The sequence below is a fragment of the Otolemur garnettii genome, unplaced genomic scaffold (genome assembly GCF_000181295.1).
Source record: "Otolemur garnettii isolate 467f Iridium unplaced genomic scaffold, OtoGar3 scaffold00226, whole genome shotgun sequence".
NCBI classification, from domain to species: domain Eukaryota; kingdom Metazoa; phylum Chordata; class Mammalia; order Primates; family Galagidae; genus Otolemur; species Otolemur garnettii.
The window spans coordinates 66481-89888 of NW_003852621.1; the positions used below are offsets into that span (position 1 = coordinate 66481).

The window sequence follows — 23408 nt, forward strand, 5'->3', positions numbered from 1 at the left end:
AAAAAAAAAAAAAAAGATCTGAAAATGTTGAGAGCCCATCTTTACTAATGGGGAGCAGTGCATTGCAGGAGACTAGACGAGGGAGTGGGAAGTGCTGGGCTCTGCCTCACAGCACTGAGGTGAAAGTTGAAGGAGAACCCTCACCTTTGGTACCTGCCAGGTGTTTAGCATTAATGTCTAATGGTCTGTGTAACACTGAGGATTTGTCTTTTCAGAGGCACACATTTACATTATAGGGTGGTAGATGCCACTGACATTATTTCCTAATAGTTGACATATGTCTACCACAGGTACTGATATGTTAGTTATTTCACATGGATTTATATAGATTATTTTAGAAATTTAAGAAATTTTGCGATCTCTGCCTTGGTGATTATGCCTTCTTGATTTTTTCTCTCTTCTGATCATTTTGCATCTCCAAAGCTTGAGTTATACTCAGGGAAAGTAGCTGAATAAACAGTCTCCTTTTTGTCCATTTGCTTGGCATTTTTCACAGTATTGACCAAGTTTAGTTTTTGTGTGAAACTTTCTCAACTGGGGGAGAGGTCTCAAATGCTTGACCCAACTATCATGAGAGCCTGTCCACTCCAAAGGGCTTCAGTAGGGATGTGGGTCAGCCTGGCTAGATTCTAGTCATAGTTCTACTAGCTTTGTAATGTGACCTAGGGCAAGCACACTACCTTCTTAGTGGCTTCACAGTTACGGAGAGGGTAATGGAGGAAATGCATGCGAAATGCTTCATGTGATGCCTGGGCATGCAGCAAGTGCTCAGTGATTATTAGCTGTAATTAGTACTGGTAGCTAATACCAGAACTACTGCCATTGTTACTTACTAATGAGCTAGCTCAAATCTTTGGTGGGTTTCCGTTGTTTGATGATGGTGATGATGGTGGTTTCCATTTACTGAGCATCGGTACCCTCTGCAAGGCACTTAATAGCCCTTATCCCAAGGTCAAGCACCATCCTTTGGGGATGGGGAAAGACACCTCCTATTCTGATGTGTTTGTTTGGGTCCCAGTATTGTCACCAGAGAGTGCTATCCTGTCTAATTTCAGCTGGCTATTAGAGCATTTAGCTCCTCCCTTAACCATCCATGAATATCTGTCAGAGCATAATCTTTCTTTTGTTTATTTTTTTTTTTTTGAGACAGTCTTACTGTCTCACCCTAGGTAGAGTGCTATGACATCATAGCTCACAGCAACCTCAAACACTTGAGCTCAAGCAATCCTCTTGCCTCAACCTCCCAAGTGGATGAGACTATAGGTGCCTGCCACATCTCCCAGGTAGTTTTTCTATTTTTAGTAGAAATGGGGTCTCAGTCTTGTTCAAGACCCCAAGAAATGGGGTCTCAGGTCTTGAATTCCTGAGCTCAAGTATTACCCTTGCCTTGGCCTCCCAGAGTGCTACAGGTATGAGCCACAGGCCCAGGCAGAGCATAATCTTGATCTCAGCTGCTACTAAACATCTAGGGAAAACTTTAATAGAATTGCTTGCCCTAAAGGGATGCTGAGTCCACCATTCCTAAGATACTTTGAAATCAGTGGGTGGGGGCCCATCTCATATGGCCTCAGAGGAGTCACTTTTCTTGAATTGCCCAAGGGAGATTTCCTCAGCTTGTGCTAGGGGCATAGAGAACTGGGTTTTTGAAGCTTGTGGTTGCTGTTAGCTCTGAAAAGACTGTGTGTAGCTGACATGCTCTCTAGGGTGGCCTCAGAGAGCCAGCCACCCTGCTTCTCTTTGAAGGTGGAGCTCCTTGTGTTTTAAGCAACTATGCTGACAGTTTCGTTCTGTTTGTATCTTGAACCTTGAATCTTATACTTTTCCTCTTCAAATTATCTGCTAAAAAGTTTAAAGTAAAATTTGTGGTTTGCTAGTAACAAGAATTTAGAGTTTTAAGGGGTAAGTTTTCTGACTTAGTCTTGGGCTCCTTACTTCTCTCAGCCAATAATTAAAATTTACTTAATTTCACTATAAAGTGAATATCTTTATAAATTTATTTCTGGAACAAAGCAGATTATTAATAAGTACAAATTTCTATTCCTTTTCACGTCTTCACAGGGTAGGTGATAGTATTAGGGTTAGGGTGATCCTTTACTTGCCAAGTTACCTATGGTGGCTTTCAAGTTTCAGAGCTAGGATTTGAATCCAGGTACATGTTTTTGGAACACTGGGATGCCTCTGATTTTCTGTCAGTTTTGCTTCTCACATTTGAGCTTTCACTCTGAGGTCCTGTGTTTTTTCACATGTATCTGCCTTAGGGTGCCAGTTTCCCACCCACTTCCCTTGGGCTTCCCCTCTCTGCCTTTTGTCCCTGTGGGTTGAAGCCCATCCCAACTCATCGAGATGCTTCTCCATCGCCACCTCTCAAGGTGAGCATGCACTGTCCTCATTGCACAGTGCCGCACACTTTTTCTCTCTCATGCTTGCCTTTCTGTTTGTATGGCTCTATTATTTTTGTAGCTCCGTCTTGCTACTGCATTATAAGCATTGTGAAGGAAGCTTCACAGTGGTGTGTATAGATAGACAACATTTATTCTTGGGTAGATGCATAGCAATTCTCTTCACTCTCCTTTTTGAATTTCTGTACTAATATTATTTTGACTTCTATTGTTCTCCCAGAATTAGGCTTCTATTTTGATAGTAGAACTAGGTAATTAGGCTATTTTAGGAAAGTAATTTAATTCACGTATTACTGATTGAATGTTCTTTGTTAAGATCTAATTGAAATCATACTGAGAAAGATTTGTGGGTCCTGTATACTGGTTCTTTGTAAGACTTGTTTTCACAAGAGAGCTTCTGAAAATAACTCCTCTCAGGGAGGTCTGTGGTTAGTCCGTATAACATACCACAAACTATCTTGAATTTGGTACTTTTTTTTTTTTTAAATACTTTCACATATTTTTTGGTATTAAGAAGTTAATTCATTTCAGGCCTCTTTTTTTGCTTCTGAAGTAGTTTCCCCTAACAAAACATATTGATGTATTTCGAGGGGCCATTTATTAGCTGTACTTTAAAAAAAATTATAATTCTTAAATCTTTTAAAAGTATTTTTATCAGAGAGTTGTAACTTTCTTGGGGATTTCATATTAAAAGAAATGAGAAAGTTAGGCCATACAAGCAGGACCATTCTCTGTAGCATGCTAATCAAGTCATGTCACTGTTCTTGCCTCACATGAGGCCAATTAATGGTTGATGGTACTAGTTACTTCTGGTGATGGGGTATGGGGAGTTTGAGATGTACCTGCAGCTTTGGTCTCCTTTTGTGGAAAAGGGTTACTTCAGCAGTCCAGCATTGGTCAAACCTGGTGCCTTCCCAAGAGGGACCTATTTGATGACTGGCCTTTGGACTTGCTCCTGGGAACTGAGCTCTTGGAATGATCTCACTAATGAGTCTTGTACCACATTGCCCTACTTTTTCTGGACAGCCAGACCTTTGTTTGTTGACCTCCAAAAAACCACCCTGGACTCCCAGGCTAGGAGATCCTCCCTGAGGATCCAGACATTGAGTTATGTCAGGCATTAAATACACCTGAGCGTCTGCCTGCTAGTCTAAATACAGTTACATGCTGCATGATGACATTTTAGCCAACCACAGACCACATGCATGACAGGGGTCCCATATGATTACAGCGCTGTGTTTCAGTCCAGGAGCTCCATTTCTTGGCGCCACTTCTTGCTGTGAAGTTTGCCATTGTGCCACTCTGTGGCCACAGCTTTTTGCTGGAATAGGATTAAGTACATCCTTTGAAACAAGGCTGGGAGAGAACTGTGGAATCTCATGCCTGTTTTCCCCCACCAGCCCTTCCCTTTGCTGGTTTTACTCTGTAAGCTTCCTCTGTAGTAAACTAAACTATAACCATGAGTCTTGTGTGTCCCAATGAGTTGTCCAGCCTGAGAGGGTCTTGGGGACCTCTGTATAGCTCTACAGAAACTCACCCACCAGAGCCTCAGAGAAAAGTAGAGGAGGGGTTGGGATTTGGTGGACCTGGCTTTGGTGACAAGTTGCACGACCTTGGGCCAATCACAGCATCTCTGGCCTCAGTCTCTTTGAATGTAAAAGTAAGACAGCTGGACGTTTAGATCCCTTTCTATCTCCTCCAAACCTGTCCCCACCAGTTTCTGTGACTCCTTCCCTTGAACCTGGGCCTGGCGTAGAACTGCAAAGACAGAGTCTGTAGCAAAATTTAGTTTATAGTACTTCACTATTAGACATTTAGATCATTTCTAATATTCATTAATGTAAATACTGTAGGTTTCTATAATTTTATAGAACAAGTTTCTAGAAGTGGAATATATCAGATCAGAGGATATAAGCACTGTTAATGCTATTGATCAGTATTCAGATTTATTTTCAGAAAAGCCAAATTTCTGGGTTTGGCTCCTTTTATCTGTAATAGAAAATAACTGATAAAATAAGGTATTTTGCCAAACCTGAAGGGGCATCACAAACCTGGCACAGTCCATATACTAAATGCCAGTGCTGTGACCTGAGCTCTACTCCAGCAGAATGGTCCAGAAAGGCTGGGAGTCTCGGGTCTGATGGAGGAAAGTGGAAGAGATTGCCAGTGATGATGTAGAAAAGTATGCTTTTTTTTCCCCCCATGAGATTCAAGGTAGTTTATATTTCATCTGTGCTAATTTTTCTATTTTTTTTTTTTTTTTTAAGGTAGGAGTCTTGCTGTATTGCTCAGGCAAGTCCCCTTACTTTGGTCTCCCAAAGTGCTGTGGTTACAGGCGTGAGCCATTGCTCCTGGCCTGAAACACAGTGTTATAATCATGTGGGACCCCTGTCATGTATGTGGTCTGTGGTTGACTAAAATGTCATCATGCAGCATGTAACTGTACTTAGACTAGCAGGTAGACGCTCAGGTGTATTTAATGCTTGACATAACTCAAATATCAAATGTCCAGCTCATCGTGGTTCATTAAGCTTTGATGTTTAGTCTGGGAACCAGGCCTCAGAATCTTGCACACAGTGAAGAGTCCCTTTTGGCTGTTATTAGCACGTGGTTTCCCTGGAGGTGTCAGAGCCCATATGGGCAGTAGGAAGGATGAGTGGGGATGCCAGGAACACACTTCTGCCTCCGTCCCTCAGCTCTGCCACAGAGGGGCAGCTTCTGATCCTGATCCTTTACTCAATCTTGGGCAGCCTCTTCTCTCCTGAGCCTCAGACCCTCCTGCAATCCTCAGAAGACTCCCTTAGACTCTTGTATGGCCAGCCATCTGCTTCCCTCCAGGCCCCAGCTCTCAGGAATGTGCTATGTGTGTGCTCCATGTGTACCTGGCCAGGTAGTACTTCACCCTCTCATGCCTGTATGGCAGCATTTTTTAATATTTTACTCATGTTTCATTTGTTTGGGCATGTTATTTGCTGAGAAGACCCAGAGAAGCTTCTGTGTACAGGCAGGCAGGACAGCCTCCACAGTACAGCCTCCACTTTGAGAGTTTAGTTTCCACTGTGAGAGCACAGTCACCCACTCCTGACTCTGCACAGTCGTTGTAGGGCTGAAAGTGTGTAGGCTTTTCTCTGCAGAAGAGAGGAGGGCATGTCACAGAACCAGAGGATAAAGCCCAGGAGACATCCAGTGGGCGGGCTTGGCTCCTGTGGTTTCTTTTCAGCTGTGAGTGGTGGTGGGTGGCACAGATTATCTTTGGTGAAAACCTAGCTGAGTGCAGGCAGCCACTGGGAAAAGAGGAAGGCCCAGTAGAACTGCATGGGGAGTGGTGCTTCTGTTTAGAATTCTTTCTTTGTCTTGTGAGTTCTTCGTAACATATCTTTACTTTTACCATATTACTACTTTTTAGTAATACTGACTTTTCCTGACACTGTTATGTATATACTCCTGTCCACAGCTGTAAGTCTATTTAGTTTAACAGTTACTCACTGAGCGCTGATATGTGCCAGCCATGGGGCAGGTGTGTCCCCCTCTCCTGGGAAGAGTGCAGGCAGGCGGGCAGGGTGTGTCCCCGGGGAGTAGAAAGGTACTGCCCTGGCAGAGCAGATGGATTTAGGCATGGGGGACCCTGGGGAAAGATCCCGGAAAAAGGGAAGTTGATGTTAGGAGGATGTGTTGAATGCTTTGGGAAGGAGAACGCTTTAGGTTGAGAAAAGTCCAGAGCCAAGTGGGCAGGGCATTTGGGAGGAGTTTTGTAAGCCCAGATGGAGGTGGGGCATGAGGACAATGAATGCCTTCAGACACCAGTGCCCGCTGCCCACATTCCAAGCAGGAACCTCTGACCTTGTGAACTGGGAGGGCAGCAGTGTTTCTGAGTAAGGTGGTACCTTTCCTTGTGTGCCATCCAGAGCTATAGCAGTTCTGTGTATAGAAGAAAAGATAGTGTTTTATACAAGTGGGGAATGAGGAGAACCATTTATTTTCTCCCATATTAAAAAAAATTTTCTAGTCTGTTTTTGCCGAGTATAAAATTATTTGAAGGTACAGATAACTCTGGTAAGTTCTGGGGTAGAATATCCTATCATCACAGTTGATGAATGGTTCTAAGTTCTCAGGCATATCAGATTCAACAATGAGTCAAAGCATGATACAGCCTACCTGTTCACAATATGTAAACTTAGCAGCTTACTTGGTGGCCATGTGTCTGGAAAATTTAGTAAATTAAAGTAAATAAAAACTTTTCTTGGTGATATTAATAAGCAAGAGTGAGCATTCACCTCAGATAATTGTAACAGCTTTAAATGTTGGTTAGGACATGAAGGACTCTAGAGCGTGGCCATAAGCTTTGGTGTTTTTTAGTAGTCGTGACAACCAGGACATCCAGCATGTCAGCGGGAACTGTGCCCCTGTGAAAACTACGGCTCCAGAGCAAAAGACTTAATTCTGCCTCTAGTTACAGATCAGTAGCTTACAGTTTCCTGTGACAGTGACCTTTTTCTGGTTTAATGTGTGTTGTTTGTTTTCAGGCACATGGACTCCATTTAACCCAGTGACTGTCAGGTCAATCATCTGTAAGTATCTGCGGACAGACAGGGTGGGCTGCTCATCCTCTGTCCTAGATGTTGCTAGATGCTGCTCTTGCTTCCTTTCCCTGTGGTCATACCTTCTTTCTTTGGGAACTCCAGCTAGAGGATTGTTGAGAAATTTTATCCTTTTCTCATATGTGTATTTGCTTTCACTAACGCTTAATTTTTTTTTTAAATTTTCTCTATATATGTATATATGTTTATTTGGTTTCCACTTTTTGCCTTCACAGAATTAAAGATGCTTAAAATTTGGTAACAATAACAATGTTTAAGATAAGGACTAGAAACAAAAACCTCGTAAAGAACGAACAAAGATAAATACAATCAGAGAAGAAATCAGATGATTGCTACAACAAAATATTGAGCAATAATAATAATGCAAAAAAGTTTAACATTCACATTGTCAGATAAAAGTATGTCTATCCTTAGAATGGAGTCATCAGTTAACTTCTTTTTTTTTCCAAAGTCTCAAAAAATAGAGAATATTTAATTTTATAAATAAAAATAGAAGATAATGTCAAAAACAGATTATGCCAAATCTTATAGACAATAGAAAAAGAAGAAATACTTCAAAATCCTTCTACTTCATCTGGATATACCTGATGTTAAAATTGGAAAAAATATATTATTATAAAGGGAAATTACAAATATACATCACTTATAAATGAGGGCACAGTATCCTAAACAACATAATAACAAGTTGAATTAAAAATTATTGTTTAAATAATGTACTTTGGTCAAAATTAAATCCAATTTATTTGAGAATTAGTCACTATTTTCTTTTTTTTTTCCTTTCCCTCACCCCTCCCTCCTTCTCTATCTGCTCTCCCCTTCCCCCACTGTGTCATTATCATTAATTGTCCTCATATCAAAGTTAAATACATAGGATTCATGCTTCTCCATTCTTGTGATGCTTCACTAAGAATAATGTGTTCCACCTCCATCCGGGTTAATACAAATGCTGCGAAATCTCCATTTTTTATGGCTGAATAGTATTCCACAGTATACATATACCACAGCTTGTCAACTATTCCTGGGTTGAGGGGCATTTAGGCTCATATTTTAGCTATTGTAAATTGAGCTGCAATAAACAGTCTAGTGTAAGTATCTTTATAATAGAAGTTTTTTTTTACCCCCTCTGGATAGATGCCCTATAATGGGATTGCAGGATCAAACGGGAGGTCTAGGTTGAGTTCTTTAAGATTTCTCCATACTTCCTTCCAAAAAGGTTGTATTAGTTTGCAGTCCCCCCAACAGTGTATAAGTGTTCCTTTCTCTCCACATCTGCACCAGCGTCTGCAATTTTGAGATTCTGTGATACGGGCCGTTCTCACTAGGGTTAGATGATATCTCAGGGTGGTTTTAATTTGCATTTCTCTAATCATTAGAGATGATGAGCATTTTCTCATATGTTTGCTAGCCATTCATCTGTCTTCTTTAGAGAAGATTCTGTTCATCTCTCTTCCCCATTGATGTATGGGATTGTTGGCTTTTTTCATGTGGATTTATTTAAGTTCTCTGTAGATCCTAGTGATTAAGCTTTTGTCTGGTTCAAAATATGCAAATACCCTTTCCCATTGGGTAGGTTGTCTATTTGCTTTGGTTGTTGTCTCCTCCTGTACAGAAGCTTTTCAGTTTAATTAAGTCCCACTTGTTTATTTTTGTTGTTGTTGCAATTGCCATGGGAGTCTTCTTCATAAAGTCTTTTCACGGCTCGGCGCCTATAGCTCAACCGGCTAAGGCGCCAGCCACGTACACCTAAGGTGGCGGGTTCGAATCCCCAGCCCGGACCCACCAAACAACAATGACGGCTGCAACCAAAGAATAGCCAAGCGTTGTGGCGGGCGCCTGTGGTCCCAGCTACTTGGGAGGCGGAGGCAGGAGACTCGCTTGAGCCCAGGAGTTGGAGGTTGCTGTGAGCTGTAACGCCATGGCACTCTACCCAGGGGGACAGCTTGAGGCTCTGTCAAAAAAAAAAAAAAAATAAAATAAAATAAAGTCTTTTCACAGGCCAATATCTGCCAGTGTTTTTCCTATGCTTTCTTTAAGGATTTTTATCATTTTGTGCCTTACATTTAAGTCCTTTATCCATCTTGAATCAATTTTTGTGAGTGGAGAACGGTGCGGGTCCAATTTCAGTCTTTTACATGTGGATATTGAGTTCTCCCAGTACCATTTATTGAATAGGGAGTGTTTTCCCCAGTGTATGTTCTTGTTTGGTTTATTGAAGATTAGGTGGTTGTAAGTTGTTGGTTTCATTTCCTGGTTTTCTGTTTGATTCCAAATGTCAAATGTATATTTCTGTGCCAGTACCATGCAGTCTTGACCACTATGGCCTTATAGTACAGCCTAAAATCTGGTATGGTGATGCCCCCAGCTTTCTTATTACTAAGAACTGCCTTAGCTATACAGGGTCTTTTCTAGTTCCATACAAAATGCAGAATCATTTTTTCCAAGTCTTGAAAACAGAATGTTGGTATTTTAATAGGGGTGGTGTTAAATCAGTAGATTGCTCTGGGAAGTATAGACATTTTAACAATGTTGATTCTTTCTAGCCATGAGCATGGTATGTTCTTCCATTTATTAATGTCCTCTGCTATTTCCTTTCTTAGGGTCTCATAATTTTCTTTACAGAGGTCCTTTACCTCTTTTGTTAGGTATATTCCTTTACTTTGGGGCTATGATGAAGGGAGTTGTGTCCTTAATTAGCCTCTCATCTTGGCTGTTATTGGCATATACAAAGGCAACTGGATTGTGGACACTGATTTTATATCCTGAGACATTATTGTATTTTTTGATGACTTCCAAGAGTCTTGTGGTTGAGTCTTTGGGGTTCTCTAAGTATAAGATCATATCATCAGCAAAGAGGGAGAGTTTGACCCCCTCTGCTCCGATTTGGATGCCCTTTATTTTCTTGTCTTGTGTAATTGTATTGGCTAAACGTCCAGCACTATGTTGAATAGTAATGGTGACAGAGGGCAACCTTGTCTGTTTCCAGTTGTAAGTGGAAAAGCTTTCAGTTTAACTCCATTCAGTAAAATATTAGTTGTGAATTTCTCATAGATAGCTTTGATCAGTTTTAGAAATGTGCCACCTATGCCTGAACTTTTCAGTGTTCTAATTAGAAAAGGATACTGGATTTTATTAAATGCTTTTTCTGCATCTATTGAGAGGATCATATAGGCTTTGTTTTTTCTTCTGTTGATATGGTGAATAATGTTTATAGATTTATGTATATTAAACCAACCTTTCATCCCTGGGATGAAACCTACTTGATCAATGATGTATGACTTTTTTGATGATAAGCTGTAATCTGTTGGCTAGGATTTTGTTGAAAATTTTTGCTTCTATATTCATTAGTGAAATTGGTCTGAAGTTTTCCTTTTTAGTTGGGTCTTTTTCTGGTTTTGGTATCAGGGTGATATTTGCTTCATAGAACGTGTTGGGGAAGATTCCTTCCTCCTCAATCTTTTTGTAATAATTTATACAGTACAGGAGTAAGCTCTTCTTTGAAGGTTTGATAGAATTCTGGTGTGAAGCCATCCAGACCAGGGCATTTTTTTGTTGGGAGATTTTTTTATTGTTTTTTGATCTCAGTGCTTGAAATTAGTCTGTTCAGGAGATCTATTTCACCTGGGCTAAGTTTAGGGAGAGGGTATGATTCCAAATATTGATCCATTTCCTTCACATTGTCAAATTTCTGGGCATAAAGTTTCTAGTAGTATTCAGAGATAATCTCTTGTATCTCTGTGGCATCAGTTATTATTTCCCCTTTATCAGCTCTCATTGAGGTTACTAGAGATTTTACTTTTCTATTTCTAGTTAATCTGGCCAAAAGTTTCTCTATTTTATTTATTTTTTCAAAAAACTAGCTCCTTGTTTCATTAATTTTCTGAATGATTGTTTTCAGTTTCATTAATCTCTGATTTAATTTTGGCTTTCTTTTCTTTTATGCACTTAGACTTAGATTGTTCTTCTTTTTCCAATTCCATAAGATGGCTTGTGAGTTTGTTGATGTACTCTCTTTCTGTTTTTCGAATGTAGGCTTCTAAAGTGATAAATTTTCCTCTTAAGACTGCTTTTGCTGTATCCCACAGGTTTTGGTAGCTTGTCTTCATTGTTGTTAATGCTCAAGGAAGTTAATGATTTCCTTTTTTTATTTCTTCCTGCACCCAACTGTCATTCAGCATAAGGTTGTTTAACTTCCACGCCTTTGTGTGAGGTTGAACCTTTTTGTTGGAGTTGAACTAATGCTTAATTTTTAATTATTTGACCCATCCTTTCAATTTCTAATTCTAAAGATTATAGGTATTTAAAATTTCTTAAATATTATTTAATTACCTTGAAGCCTTACCTTTTTTTTTTTTTAAATAATTAAGGCCTTGCTTATCTATTGTTTATTATTTATTTATTTATTTTTTGAGAAAGGTCTCAAGCTGTCACTGTGGGTAGAGTGCCGTGGCATCATAGCTCACCGCAACCTCCAAGTTGGGCTTGAGCGATCCTTTTGCCTCAGTTTTTCTATTTTTAGTAGAGACAGGGTGTCACTTTTTGCTCAGGCTGGTCTCAAACTTGTGATCTCAAGCAATATACCCGCCTCGGCCTCCAGAGTGCTAGGATTATAGGTGTGAGCCGCCTCTCCTGGCTAGCCTTGCTTATCTAGACTGGAGCAGTGTTGCAGTGGTGCGATTACACTGAACCCTCGAACTTTAAGGCTCAAATGATTCTCCCACCTCAGCTGGACCCACAGGCTTGCATCCCCATACCCAGCTAATTTTATGTTTTATTTGGTGGAGACGGGGTCTTGCTGTGCTGCCTAGGCTGGTCTTAAACTCTTGGGCTCAAGTGACCGTCCTGCCTTGGCCTTGCTGAGTGCTGGTATCACAGGCAAGAGCCTCTGTGGTTGGCCTTTTCTTGATTATCTCTTACTGCTTAGTTTTGTGATTCCATCTTTGATTTCTTAGAATATTTTACATGATAGTTTTTCAAATTTTCAAATTTTAATTTACCTTGTTATTCCCCCAACTCCTTTGATTTTGGGAAGGGCTTCTTTGCAAGGGTGGAGGATGGAATTCTTCTAGCCTGCCCTCCCTTCCAGGTTCATCTTCTGTATGGAGTCTTGGGTTCACTTCTCCTGCCTCAGAGGCCAAGGCATCAAGTCTAGCATTTCCCAGGGCAGCACCTCCTGTTTCTTGCTTTTTGGTTTTAGTCTTGAGGATTCCCCTTACTGTCCTGTGAGCTCAGCAGTGTGCTGCAGTGTGTGTTTGGTGTAAGTCACCTGAGTTCTAGTGGCAGAGGAGGACTTTCTTCAGACTTTCTTGCCTATTGGTTGCACACCAATCATGTGTCACATTGATGGAGATGATAAGTTTTCACAGTAATTTATAGGTATGTCAGAGACTTGGCCTTTAGGACTAGATCATATGTTGACAGTTGAGGGCAGCTGCTTCCTCTCTGCTGAGGGTGTAGGCCTGGCCACTCCTCTGGTCATTACCCTGTGTGCATGGTAGCAGCATGTCCAGCACCACCGGCACACAGTCCATATCTGGAATAGCAATGTGAAAACATCCCACACTTGCAAACAGGATTTTTGACTATTTGGAGGAAGCATTAATTTTCCATCATGTGAGGCTTTATTGGATTGTAGTGTACTTTTGCCCAAACCAAGAGTGCTTGTATTATAGTCTTTTATACTGCGTGTGTGTGCATATTGTTTTTTCTTGCTCTGTCACAGCTAGTGTGCAGTGTTATCATCATTACTCATAGCAGCCTCAAACTCCTGGGCTCAAGAAGGAATCCTCCTGACTCAGCTTCCAGAGTAGCTGGGACCACAGGTGCTCCAGCATGCCTGGCTGTTTTTCTCTTTTTAGGTTCTTTTTGGCTTGTTTTTTTGTTTGTTTGTTTGTTTGTTTTGTTTGTTTGTTTCTCAGACAGTTTTACTTTGTTGCCCTTGATAGAGTGCCCTGTCATAGCTCACAGCAACCTCAAACTCTTGGGCTCAAGCAGTTCTCTTACCTCAGCCTCCCAAGTAGCTAGGACTACAGGTACCTGCCACAATGTCCAGCTTTTTTTAGAGCCAGGGTCTCTCTCTTGCTTAGGCTAGTCTTGAACTCATGAGCTCAGGCAATCCACCCCCTAGTGCTAGGATTATAGGCATGAGCCAGTTTTTCTGTTTTTAGTAGAGATAGGAACTTACTATATTGCCAGACTGGTCTCAAACTCCTAGCATAAGGGGGTCCTCCCACCTTAGCCTCCCAAACTCTGGGATTACAGGTGTGAGCCACTGTGCCTGGTCTCTGGTCTTATATTACTTACTGTCTGTAACTAAAAAGAGACCAAAGGATTTATCATTTTCTCTGCAAAAGAAATTCAGACTGAGTTTTTCTATATTTTTTAGCCATTTTTGCAATTGTATATAGATTATAGATTCTTATAGAGTCTTTTGTATCCAAATCTGGAGTTAGAGTGACAGCTGATAGGTGAGGGTCTTTTGCCTAATTAAAGCAAGTTCCCATGACTTGGGGGTGGGGGGGGCTGTTCTGAGCCTCCAGCAGTGCTGCAGGCCTGGGAGAATAAGATCCATGTTTGGGGCCACTTAGCATCACTGTCCCTTGTTTTCTTCTCAGTAAAGTAAGTGTACCTCAGAGAGCATGCTTTTCAGGACCTATTTCAGTGAAAAATACTGCTTCTGTTTCTTTTAGGGCTCTTCCCATGGGTTATGCTTATACCTCCCTTTACACACTCTGTGGCATGTGTTCTGTCAGTGGGGTTAAGGGGCAGGGCTGGGTGACTGTCTCCCACAACCACCAGGTGGAGGTGATGAGACTTTTCAGACTTAGCCTCTCTTTGACAAGAAAGCGTGTATTAGCCACACACAGTTAGCAATTAGCGGGCAGCACCTGGGGCCCTCAAAGACTGGTTGGCAGGATCCTGGGGGGACTTTGCTATGATTAAAGTGTCCTCTTTCCTCAGCGATGTTTGACCGGGAGAACAAGGCTGGTGTGAACTTCAGTGAGTTCACAGGCGTGTGGAAGTACATCACAGACTGGCAGAACGTCTTCCGTACCTACGACAGAGACAACTCTGGCATGATTGACAAGAACGAACTCAAGCAAGCTCTCTCAGGTTTCGGTAACGTACTTCTCTCGATTGTGTAGCGTATTTCATTTTGGAACCTAGGAGCCATTGAAAGTTTTTCCTTTTTACTTATTTTGTTGAACTTACGGATTTTTAAACAAGGTCTATATAAAAGTTTTGTGTACATTGCATAGGTTCATATTTTGATATTATTTACATCATGAAGGCTGTGTTTGACATGGATACTTTTATGTAATTTTCATCCAAAATGAGATAAGGGCTATGCAAATCATCTCTCTTGTGTGTAGTGGAATGATATCACAAACAAATTTGAGAATGTGGCTTTTAAAGCAGTTTAAAGTGGGTAAAAAGAAAGATAGTGTGGGGCGGCTTATATTTCATAATGTATCAGGATAAGTGGAAAAGGTGGTAAAATAACCCTAATAAACAATCCTATAAGTCACCAGGTCTGACCAGGGTGAAGAGTCAGAGTGCAGCCCATTCTCAAGTGTACCCTGCATGCATGTGCTTAGTGTGTGCTCTATGTGTGCACACACATGGACACTCATGTCAGGTTTGGGGATGTGACAGTGTGCTGTGCTCCATAGGCATGTTCGTGGTACCTGTCCAGAGAGCATCCAGTGCCTTCCCAGTACCAGTAAGGTCTGAGAAGAAGCTGGGATTTTTATTTAAAACAGAAAAACTGAAATGTTTGGGCCTAGCCCAAGGCTTCTGATTACACCAAGATTCTGGTTTGGGATGATTTCTGTTCACCGGTTTACTCTGTTTCATGTAGAAAGCCAAATATAAATGCCTTCTAGGAAAAATGAAAGGAGTTAGATCAGTGGGTCTCAGCCTTTCTAATGCTGTGGCCCTCACAGTTCCTGTGAGTCGCGACCCACAGGTTGAAAACAGCTGAGTTAGATGATATTCTAATGTATTCTAGATATTTTGAGCTTTATTCATCAAAAGCACTTAATTCTTGTGGTTGTGAACATGGCTTCTGCCCTTCTCCCAGTTCTCCTCCAGCATGTGTTCACGGTTATCTTCTCTTTTCCTTTATTGCCTGTGGACACAGTATCTCCACAGATCTGTTCTGAGCTAACCAGCTGTGGTCCAGGATTTGGGCAGAATGTCTCCAGACTAGAACTTGGAACATGGCTGACCTTGCTATGCCTTGTGGGTGGAGGGACTGGGAGCCCTGGCTGGCTCTTCTTCTTAGAGGCAGGTGTGGAAGGCTGGGTGGGAAAGATGCAGCTCTCCTGGAACCCAAAGCTGCCAAGTGATCAGGGGCCACATGGACATAGGGACCAGCCAGGTCCCCATGTGCCATTTCTGGACGTTTGACCTCCAGTGGCCACAAACAGGTGGCAAGTTCAGGGTGGTCATTCTGTCTAAATGTATTAGGCCCTGGGGCTCTCCTTTTGCTTAGTACAAGTAGAAACACAGGCATAGATGATATTGGTGTAGGCATCTCAAGCCTCTGCCTCCTGGTCAGACCAAGAATGCTCCATGCATGGCCTTTTCTTGTGGTCTGGAGCCAATCAGCTTCAGTTGGGTAGTGACAAACCTTTTCTGACTCTCAAATGTTCTGTGGCCGCATTTCTTTGGTTATCCTTAGAGTTTCTTCCTGTGTCTGGTTCTTGGTTCCCAGGGCCCTCTCCCTGTATTTTCTATTGAAAGGAGCATTGTCATCCTTTTTGCAGGTTAATTTGAAAGCTTGTTTGAAGGTTCTAGCAGGGGAACGCAGCTACTCATATACCCTTGTCCGAAGAATGGTCCTCCTCTATCGGGGAAGGTTGTCCTCTTCGACCAAGTACACAGCTTCGGGAGGGACGCACATGGAGCAGTCAGGAAGAGGACACCCGCCTAGCCAGCCAGATCAAACAAATCAACCCTGGCAATCAATGGGGTAACAGATGTCATAGCCAGATCGCCCTCACATCCTGCAGGTTAATTTGAAAGTTTTTCAGTAATAACTGTTAGGAAGTTGACCTCAGAAGCAAGGACTCCTATTTTGCCTTGACTCATTAGTGCAGATATTTTGCTCTCGAGTTAACAGAAGGCTACATGTCAGCTCAGTATCCAGGGTAAGGTTACAGGGCATAGGGGAGCCTGCAGGATTTCACCCTGGGGACTCAGGCCAGCCCTGGCACAGTGTGACTCTAATAGGGCCACATGGTGGGTTTTACCATCTGTCCATTTATTAATACTGACTATGTACTGGGTGGATGCCTCATGCTCAGGCGCTTACTACCCCATGCTGACCACCTCAGCAAGTGCAGTCTAGGCTGTGGGTTTACTTGTTGTTTGTTTCACACATAGGAAACCCCCCTTCTAGTGGGCAATGCACGTCTGACAGAGGCATTCAGGCAGAGGACAGTTCCACCACCCAGATTCCCCTGTAGGCATCCTCCTCCCTTCACCAGCCCCAAGCAGCCATGGCCACTTTTCAGTTGTCTTCTGTCTTTGTCTGAGTTTGTGTGTCCCTTTCTATGGCTCAGGCACTCCCAGCAGGTCCCAGGCCGGTGCTGTGTCCCGCATGTTCCCAGGGTATGTCAGGTAATTGGGCACGTGTTAACAAAGTCAGTTCCACCGACTCTTCTTGCAACACTGGTGCTGTGTGCTGTCACAGTAGTTCTGCCTGCATTAGGATTCAAGGGCATGAGCAGCTCTGCCCCATTTCATGACTTTGGCTGCTTGGAGATACCAGGACTGTGGCGTGTGTGGGTCTATGTCACAGTGTGCTTCCACTGGCTGTGTGCTGATGGCTAGTTGCTGTCCAGGTTTTCCCAGATGGTCATATGGGGACACATAGGCTGTGCTGGGCTGAACTTGGTGCTGAGAGTGACAGTGAGTTTCTGCACACAGCTAGCTGTCTGCTTACCATGTGGCCTGACACCAGCATGTCTGCAGGTGATATTTTGGTTGAGGGTTTTGCTGCCCCTGTAGGGGCTGTTTTGTTCCTGAAGTGCAGGGTATTCCTGTCCTTGTCAGATGATGCCATCGTCACATCTTAGGGGCTTGAGAGGATGTAGGGAAGGACTGGGGGAATGGGGAGTGTCTCCACATGGCCCCAACCTGCCTTAGCCAAGAGGGGTCCCCACCAGACTTTCTGGGGCAATCAGTGGAACCCACATGGTTCAGAATTATGGTCCCAGGGCACTTGTCCTGTTGGGTGGGTGCAACTAATTTTCCCTGGGAGGTGGAATGAGTGACTTATATGGAGGTCAAGGCCATAGAAAGGGGGTGTCAGATGTGGCCTGTGGTCAGCATACTGGTCTGATGGACACATTCTCGATTTCTGTTCTTGGAGAACAGTTTTTTGCCAAAGTTTTACCTTTCAGATAAGTGTTCTTCTTTTTATAGTTTGTCCATCATTTACTAGTCTGATTCTGTTAATTCTAGGAGCACTGGACTTGCTCCCAGTGTCTGTGCAGACTCTGAGAATCCTATACCCCTGTCTCCTCTGTCCTTCTCCTGTCTTGGCAAGAGGCCTGTTATGACTGCTATCCCTTGTGCACACTATACACCAAGGCAGCAGTGCCCCTGTGGCTGTGTCCCAGGCTCTTTTCTGATCTGGTACAGGTGTGAGGGGGTGGAATTGATGTGCTGGAGAGGGAGTATGCACCATCCTGCAGTCCCCTTCGAGCTCTGGGGGAGGGAGGTCTTGCCTTCTGCTTAGCTAGCAGGGTAGGGAAGCCGGAAGTGACTCCATCACATGTGGAGGACCCCAAACTTAAGTCACTGAATTACATGACTACTCTAGAAGGTACCACGTACATGTTAACACGTTTTAATCAGTAAAATGATTAAGTGTACATACAGGTAATTAACTGTGAAATTCACTTAGACAATAGGTGTACACATCTTTGCAAAGATTCCAACAAGACTGCAAACCTGTAAAAATATTTTGGCGCGTGGATCTTGTCTCCTGACTCAGTTACACAGGTAGCAGGTTGGGAGGTAGGTGGGGAGGAAGCAAGCAGGTGTGTAACCTCATATAGAGGGGTCTCCAGGGCTGGTCTGTGGACATCTGGTACCTCCACATATCTTCAGAGCCATATTTTTGGATATTCTCAGTGACTTGGAAATGGAATCCTAATGCCTTGGTGACTTTGGCCTTGGTGAGCCAGATTCCCAGCCTCTGTGCCTCATTCCCTAAGGTCACATACACCCATTTATGTGGGAGTGTCACCAACTGCTCCTGCTTCCTTACAGTGATGTCTGGTTAACTGGAAGCCTTCCCTGACATTCTGGCTTTCGGAGCATTCTCTGGTCCTAAGTAACCCAAGACTGCAAATCATTCACAACTTTCACCTCTAGGTGAATAATCATAATGAAGTCAGTAAAGGACTTTTTTTTTTTTTTTTTTTTGAGACGGAGTCTCAAGCTGTCCCCCTGGGTAGAGTGCCATGGCATCACGCTCACAGCAACCTCCAACTCCTGGGTTCAAGCGAGTCTCCTGCCTCAGCCTCCCAAGTAGCTGGGACTACAGGCGCCCGCCACAACGCCTGGCCATTTTTTGGTTGCAGCCGTCATTGTTGTTTGGCGGGTCCGGGCTGGGGATTCGAACCCGCCACCTTAGGTGTATGTGGCTGGCGCCTTAGCCGCTTGAGCCACAGGCGCCGAGCCAGTAAAGGACTTTTTAAAAAGATTACTCCCCTGGGTTCAAAGAACTGAGCTCGGGTTCCCTGTGGGGTGAATTGTGCAGATGCACCCCCTGGGATTAGTATAGCTAACTAATGTGTGAGAGAGTCCACCTATAGCAGAGGCAGCTTTTGGGGCAGGGACCACTCCAGCAGGGTACTGATCCTCAAGCCTGTTGCTTCGTGGCACTGCAGATGTAAATTTATTACTGACTGATCATTTAGGAAGTACTCAGACTGCCTTTGAATGTATTTGTGCTTTTATTCCCACTCAGTCCTGTTTTGTTTGCTATCTTGAGGCTGTGGTGTCTTGTGAGGGACAACAGGGACATTGATTCCAATGCCTGCTCTTCTGCTCCTCTCCTCACTGGTACTTTCCCTCTTCAAGGCTACCGGCTCTCAGACCAGTTCCACGACATCCTTATTCGGAAGTTTGACAGGCAAGGACGGGGGCAGATTGCCTTTGATGACTTCATTCAGGGCTGCATCGTGCTGCAGGTGACTGGAGTGGGGGTGGGTGCCCTTGACCTTCAGTTTAAGGATCAGCCATGTGTAGGATTAGTAAAAGTGAGTTTTCTCTGATTTGGCTTGTATACATCAGTCCCTATTCAGTGATTTGGCAGAGAACTGGGTTTGTTAACAGTAAAGCTTCAAACCTCTAAAATAGGGCCACAATCAGTGGCTGCTTTTCAGGGTTCTTGCGAGGTTGAACACTTCAGAAAAAGATGCAGTGCAAAATTGGGCGCTGTGTCTGGATTGCTGTGGGGCTACATAAATTAACACCTGGTCTCGTGGCAGCTGGGGTGATACTGTCCAGTGCCCCAGGGCTGATCTCCTCTTGGCCTGACTACTACCTCCCATGTCAACTCCATCCTCAGCGTGGCCATAACTATTAGTAAAAATTTCCTCAGAAATGTTTTCCTTTCGTCTGCTTTTTTCCAAAAGGAAAAAGGCTTTTTTGAAAGTTACATTTTATAAAATAACATGAAAACTAGTAGAGAGCTTGAAAAAACACAAAGTATAAAGAAAGAAAAATTATCCGTTCTTTAGCCAGAGCTGTCTATTGTTGGTCTCCTGTGGTTTGTCTTGTGCCGGTGTCCCCACACATAGACACATGTTGGAGCAGGTAGAACTGTGCTGCCCACACCAGTGCAGGAGTCTAGTGGAGGTGGCTGATCCCACAAGTCCTGATATGCGCTAGCTGTTGTTTTCTTCTGTTATCTCATGGAAGTACACTGTGCCTATTTATTCTTATCATTAAAATTCTTTTTTTTTCCCAACTGAGTTTCATTTGGGTTTTTGTTGTTTTTTGCAGTTTTTGGCCAGGGCTGGGTTTGATCCCACCACCTCTAGCATATGGGGCTGGCGCCCTACTCCTTTGAGCCACAGGCAATGCCCTTTTTTTTTTCCCTTCTCCAACTCCTAGGCTTAAGCATTTCTCTTGCCTCAGCCTCCCAAGTAGCTGGGACTACAGGTGCCCACTATTTTTTTTGTTGCAGTTTGGCTGGAGCTGGGTTTGAACCCGCAACCCTCGGTATATGGGGCCAGCGCCTTACCCTCTGAGCATCGCCTTCCATTAAAATTCTTTAGAGCCTGTTACAGTTGCCCCAGGTCCATGTGAAAGCTACGCTTACTTATCTGGCCCTGTTCTGGGCTGTGGATGGCTTCTGACCTGACCTAGGTCCTCTGCTGGCAGGAGGGTTAGGCAAAGGGCTGGGCCCTGCTCTGCTGTGGGCAGGTTCCGGGAGGAGCTGGGGGGCTGCTTTCCTGTGCCAAGCCCACATGGCCTAGATGTCTAGCACATCAGTGGGCATTTGGGAGGGGCCTTCCATAGGCGCAGTTGTTGGGGCAGGAAGGAGGCGCCTAGGCCACCTCACTTGCTTGGGAAACTGGGGCTTCAGCCTGAGGTTTGGGCCTGCTGTCCTGTGTTCTCACCATCCCACACTTCAGGCTCTGTCCTCTGGTGGACAGCCCTGACTGGTAAGGGGTGGTCAGGGATCTCTGTGCTGGTGTTTAGAGGTAAGAAACATGTCTGATTCTAAAATTTGGTTCCTAAATTTCTTTTACCTGATACCTCTTGATCCCTCTGTTTATTGTCTGTTTTTTCCCCACAGAGATTGACGGATATATTCAGACGCTACGACACAGATCAAGATGGCTGGATTCAGGTGTCTTATGAACAGTATCTGTCTATGGTCTTCAGTATTGTATGATGCTGGCCTTTCGTGAATAGAAACATGACTTGCAGAAAAAGGACCCAAAATGCCAAATCTCTTACCTGTAACAGACCATGGATGCGGTTAGATGCTGTTTTCCCTTTAGCTTTTACCATGTGGGGACCTGGCTGTACATATGTGGATAAGTTGATTAATGTTTTTGCAGTTGTGATGGAAACTATGTCATTATAGTACAAACATTAGATTTGGTGACTATTTCTTTGTGCCATTTTGGAAATAATGGAATAATGTGTAAGGTATTGTGCTTGCAAAACAATGCATCATGTGCTTTTCTAGGTATCTCCAATTCTGTAGCGGAAATGCTTTTATTAGCCAATAGAAATTGTAAAATAATATGGAACTTGCACAGAAAGCTTTTCATGTGCCTTACTTTTTAAAAAGGGAGTCTATTGTATCATTGTACTAAACAATAAAGTGATATAAATTTGGGGTCTACTTTCAGCTTTTCAAAAGAAACAAACCCCTTGCAGTGTCGTCCAGGCCTCACCACAATGTTGAATATGTGAGATGTGCTGGCTTCTTGGGAGCTCCAAGGGTCCAGGAGATACCTTCTAGGTGGTAAAGTGCTCACAGCAACTTCAAACTCTTGGGCTCAAGTAATTCTCTTGCCTCAGTCTCTCAAGAAGGTGAGACTACAGGTACCAGCTATTTTTAGAGATGAGGTCTTGCTCTGGCTCTGGCTCTGGCTCTCAGTCTGGCTCAGGCTGGTCTTGAACCTGTGAACTCAGTCAATCCACCTGCCTCAGCCTCCTAGAGTGCTAGGATTATAGCTGTGAGCCACTGTGCCCAGCCCCTCTGAGGCCTTTTTAATGAAAATTCAGAAAGATTGTGCTGTCTACTGATAGGGTGTTAAATTTTATAATATGAACAAATCCTAATTGATTTAGAAGGTTGTACATTTCTGTGATTTATAAATGATCTAACCACACTAAACTGCCAGTGTCTTAATTACAGTTTTTATACAAAACTAAAGCACGCAGCACAGCCAGCTATTTGTCACCAGGGCACCATCACCGCACAGCCCACCTTGCTTCCCTCAGGTCTCCTGTTAGAGCCTGAAATAACCTTACAAGAATAAAGTTTGTGCTGTGTTTACAGCTCAGATGCCTACATGCAGGTTGGTTCTCTACAAGAGAGTGAGCTGCTCTTGAAGGCCTCAGTCCTGCACAACAGCACAAGAAACAGGTCTGGGCCTAAAGCCCTATATCCTGAGGGTCCTTGGAGGTCTGGGGTGGGCCCCCCCCCCCAATCTGGGTATCCTCTGGGATCTAAGACTGGCTGCTTTTACCTCAGGGTAGAACTCACCATCCTGTCTACTTTGCTTGGTTTCCTCTGGCCTTGTTTCTCTCCAGACCATGAACTGAAGGGGCTTGAGCTGAAGGAAGAGGGATGTCCACCTTGTGGTCTTAGTGTTCCTCTGATTCCAGGGTCAGCTGTGCTGGCCTCTTCTCTGGTTCCCGGGCTCTGCTCTGCCCAGGGCTTGGTGCAAGCTTTCCCTGGCCTGTCACCATATCCCTTTGCAGTGGCCACCTGGCTGGTTGGGCCCACTTGCAGGGTGTGGGCTCCTTACCACCATCCCTGCTATTTGTGGTGGCATGGGTCTGTCCTCAGGTCCTGGCTGGTATGTTTGTCCCAAGTGGCAGGCCTGGTCCCCACACCATCACCATCTGCTGGATCCAGCATTCACCCCTTGTATGTACTGAGCTGGGGCTGGGGCCATGAGGATGTCTGGGTTCTGGTGGGGATCTCTGGTCATAAATGGGATGTCCTTGGGTTTCCTCTGGAGGCCTGGCATGGTGGGTTTCTTATCTTTGGTACCTTGGTTGTAGGGATAAGAATATCCCTAGTGGGGTGCTGGAGGGGACTGTGGGGTCCTCATTGAGGGTCTGCAGCAGAGCTGGGTCCAAGGGACCTGTAGGGCTGAGACTGACCTTATAAACTCAGTCACTAACTCTAATGCCCAGGCCCCAAAGTCCACACATTCAGCTTCCTGCCCCATCTCCCTGGCACCTTTACTGAATGTTTTCCAGGCAACACACTGAACCTGCCCAGGGCCTTCAGGAGATGCCCTTTCCGCTCTCACCTCTGACCTGCCATGGCCCGTGCTTGGGGTGAAGGCAGCTGCCCTGGCTGCCCCTCAGCTCACCTTGCCACCCCTCAGGCCCTTGAGCTTTCACTCTGTGCAGTGGGCCCCAATGCTGCCCTGTGGTCCATCTCAGTCCTCTTCACCCTGCAGCCACCTAGTCCCTAGGCTCATCCCTGGACTGGGCTCACTGGGAGCAGTTCTGGAGGGTGGCTTTCAGAGTGGCTGTCACACCACTGAAATTCTTGGAGAGGTATCTGCTCCAGGTACAAAGTCAAGGCTTATCCTTCGATCAGGTGGGGCCTGGCACAGCTCATGCTGAGAGGACAATTCTCTCATACCGTGTATTAGTTATTGGTAAAAGAATTTTGTAACTGGCT

At 44.0% G+C, this 23408-nt stretch overlaps 1 protein-coding gene across 2 annotated transcripts in view; it reads left to right on the plus strand.

Moving 5' to 3' along the window:
* Positions 1-21550, plus strand: part of PDCD6 (programmed cell death 6) — a 24656-nt gene extending 3106 nt beyond the window's left edge. Inside the window, exons 3-6 of one of the 2 annotated variants that reach the window (XM_012812864.2) lie at positions 6923-6967; positions 13955-14107; positions 19097-19206; positions 20823-21550. In XM_012812864.2, coding sequence (XP_012668318.1) covers positions 6923-6967; positions 13955-14107; positions 19097-19206; positions 20823-20921 — 407 coding nt within the window. In that variant the 3' untranslated portion in view covers positions 20922-21550. Of the gene's footprint in view, positions 1-6922; positions 6968-13954; positions 14114-19096; positions 19207-20822 lie in introns of both variants that reach the window. The other variant, XM_003802005.3, reaches the window with a different exon arrangement.
* Positions 21551-23408: the final 1858 nt, after the last annotated feature.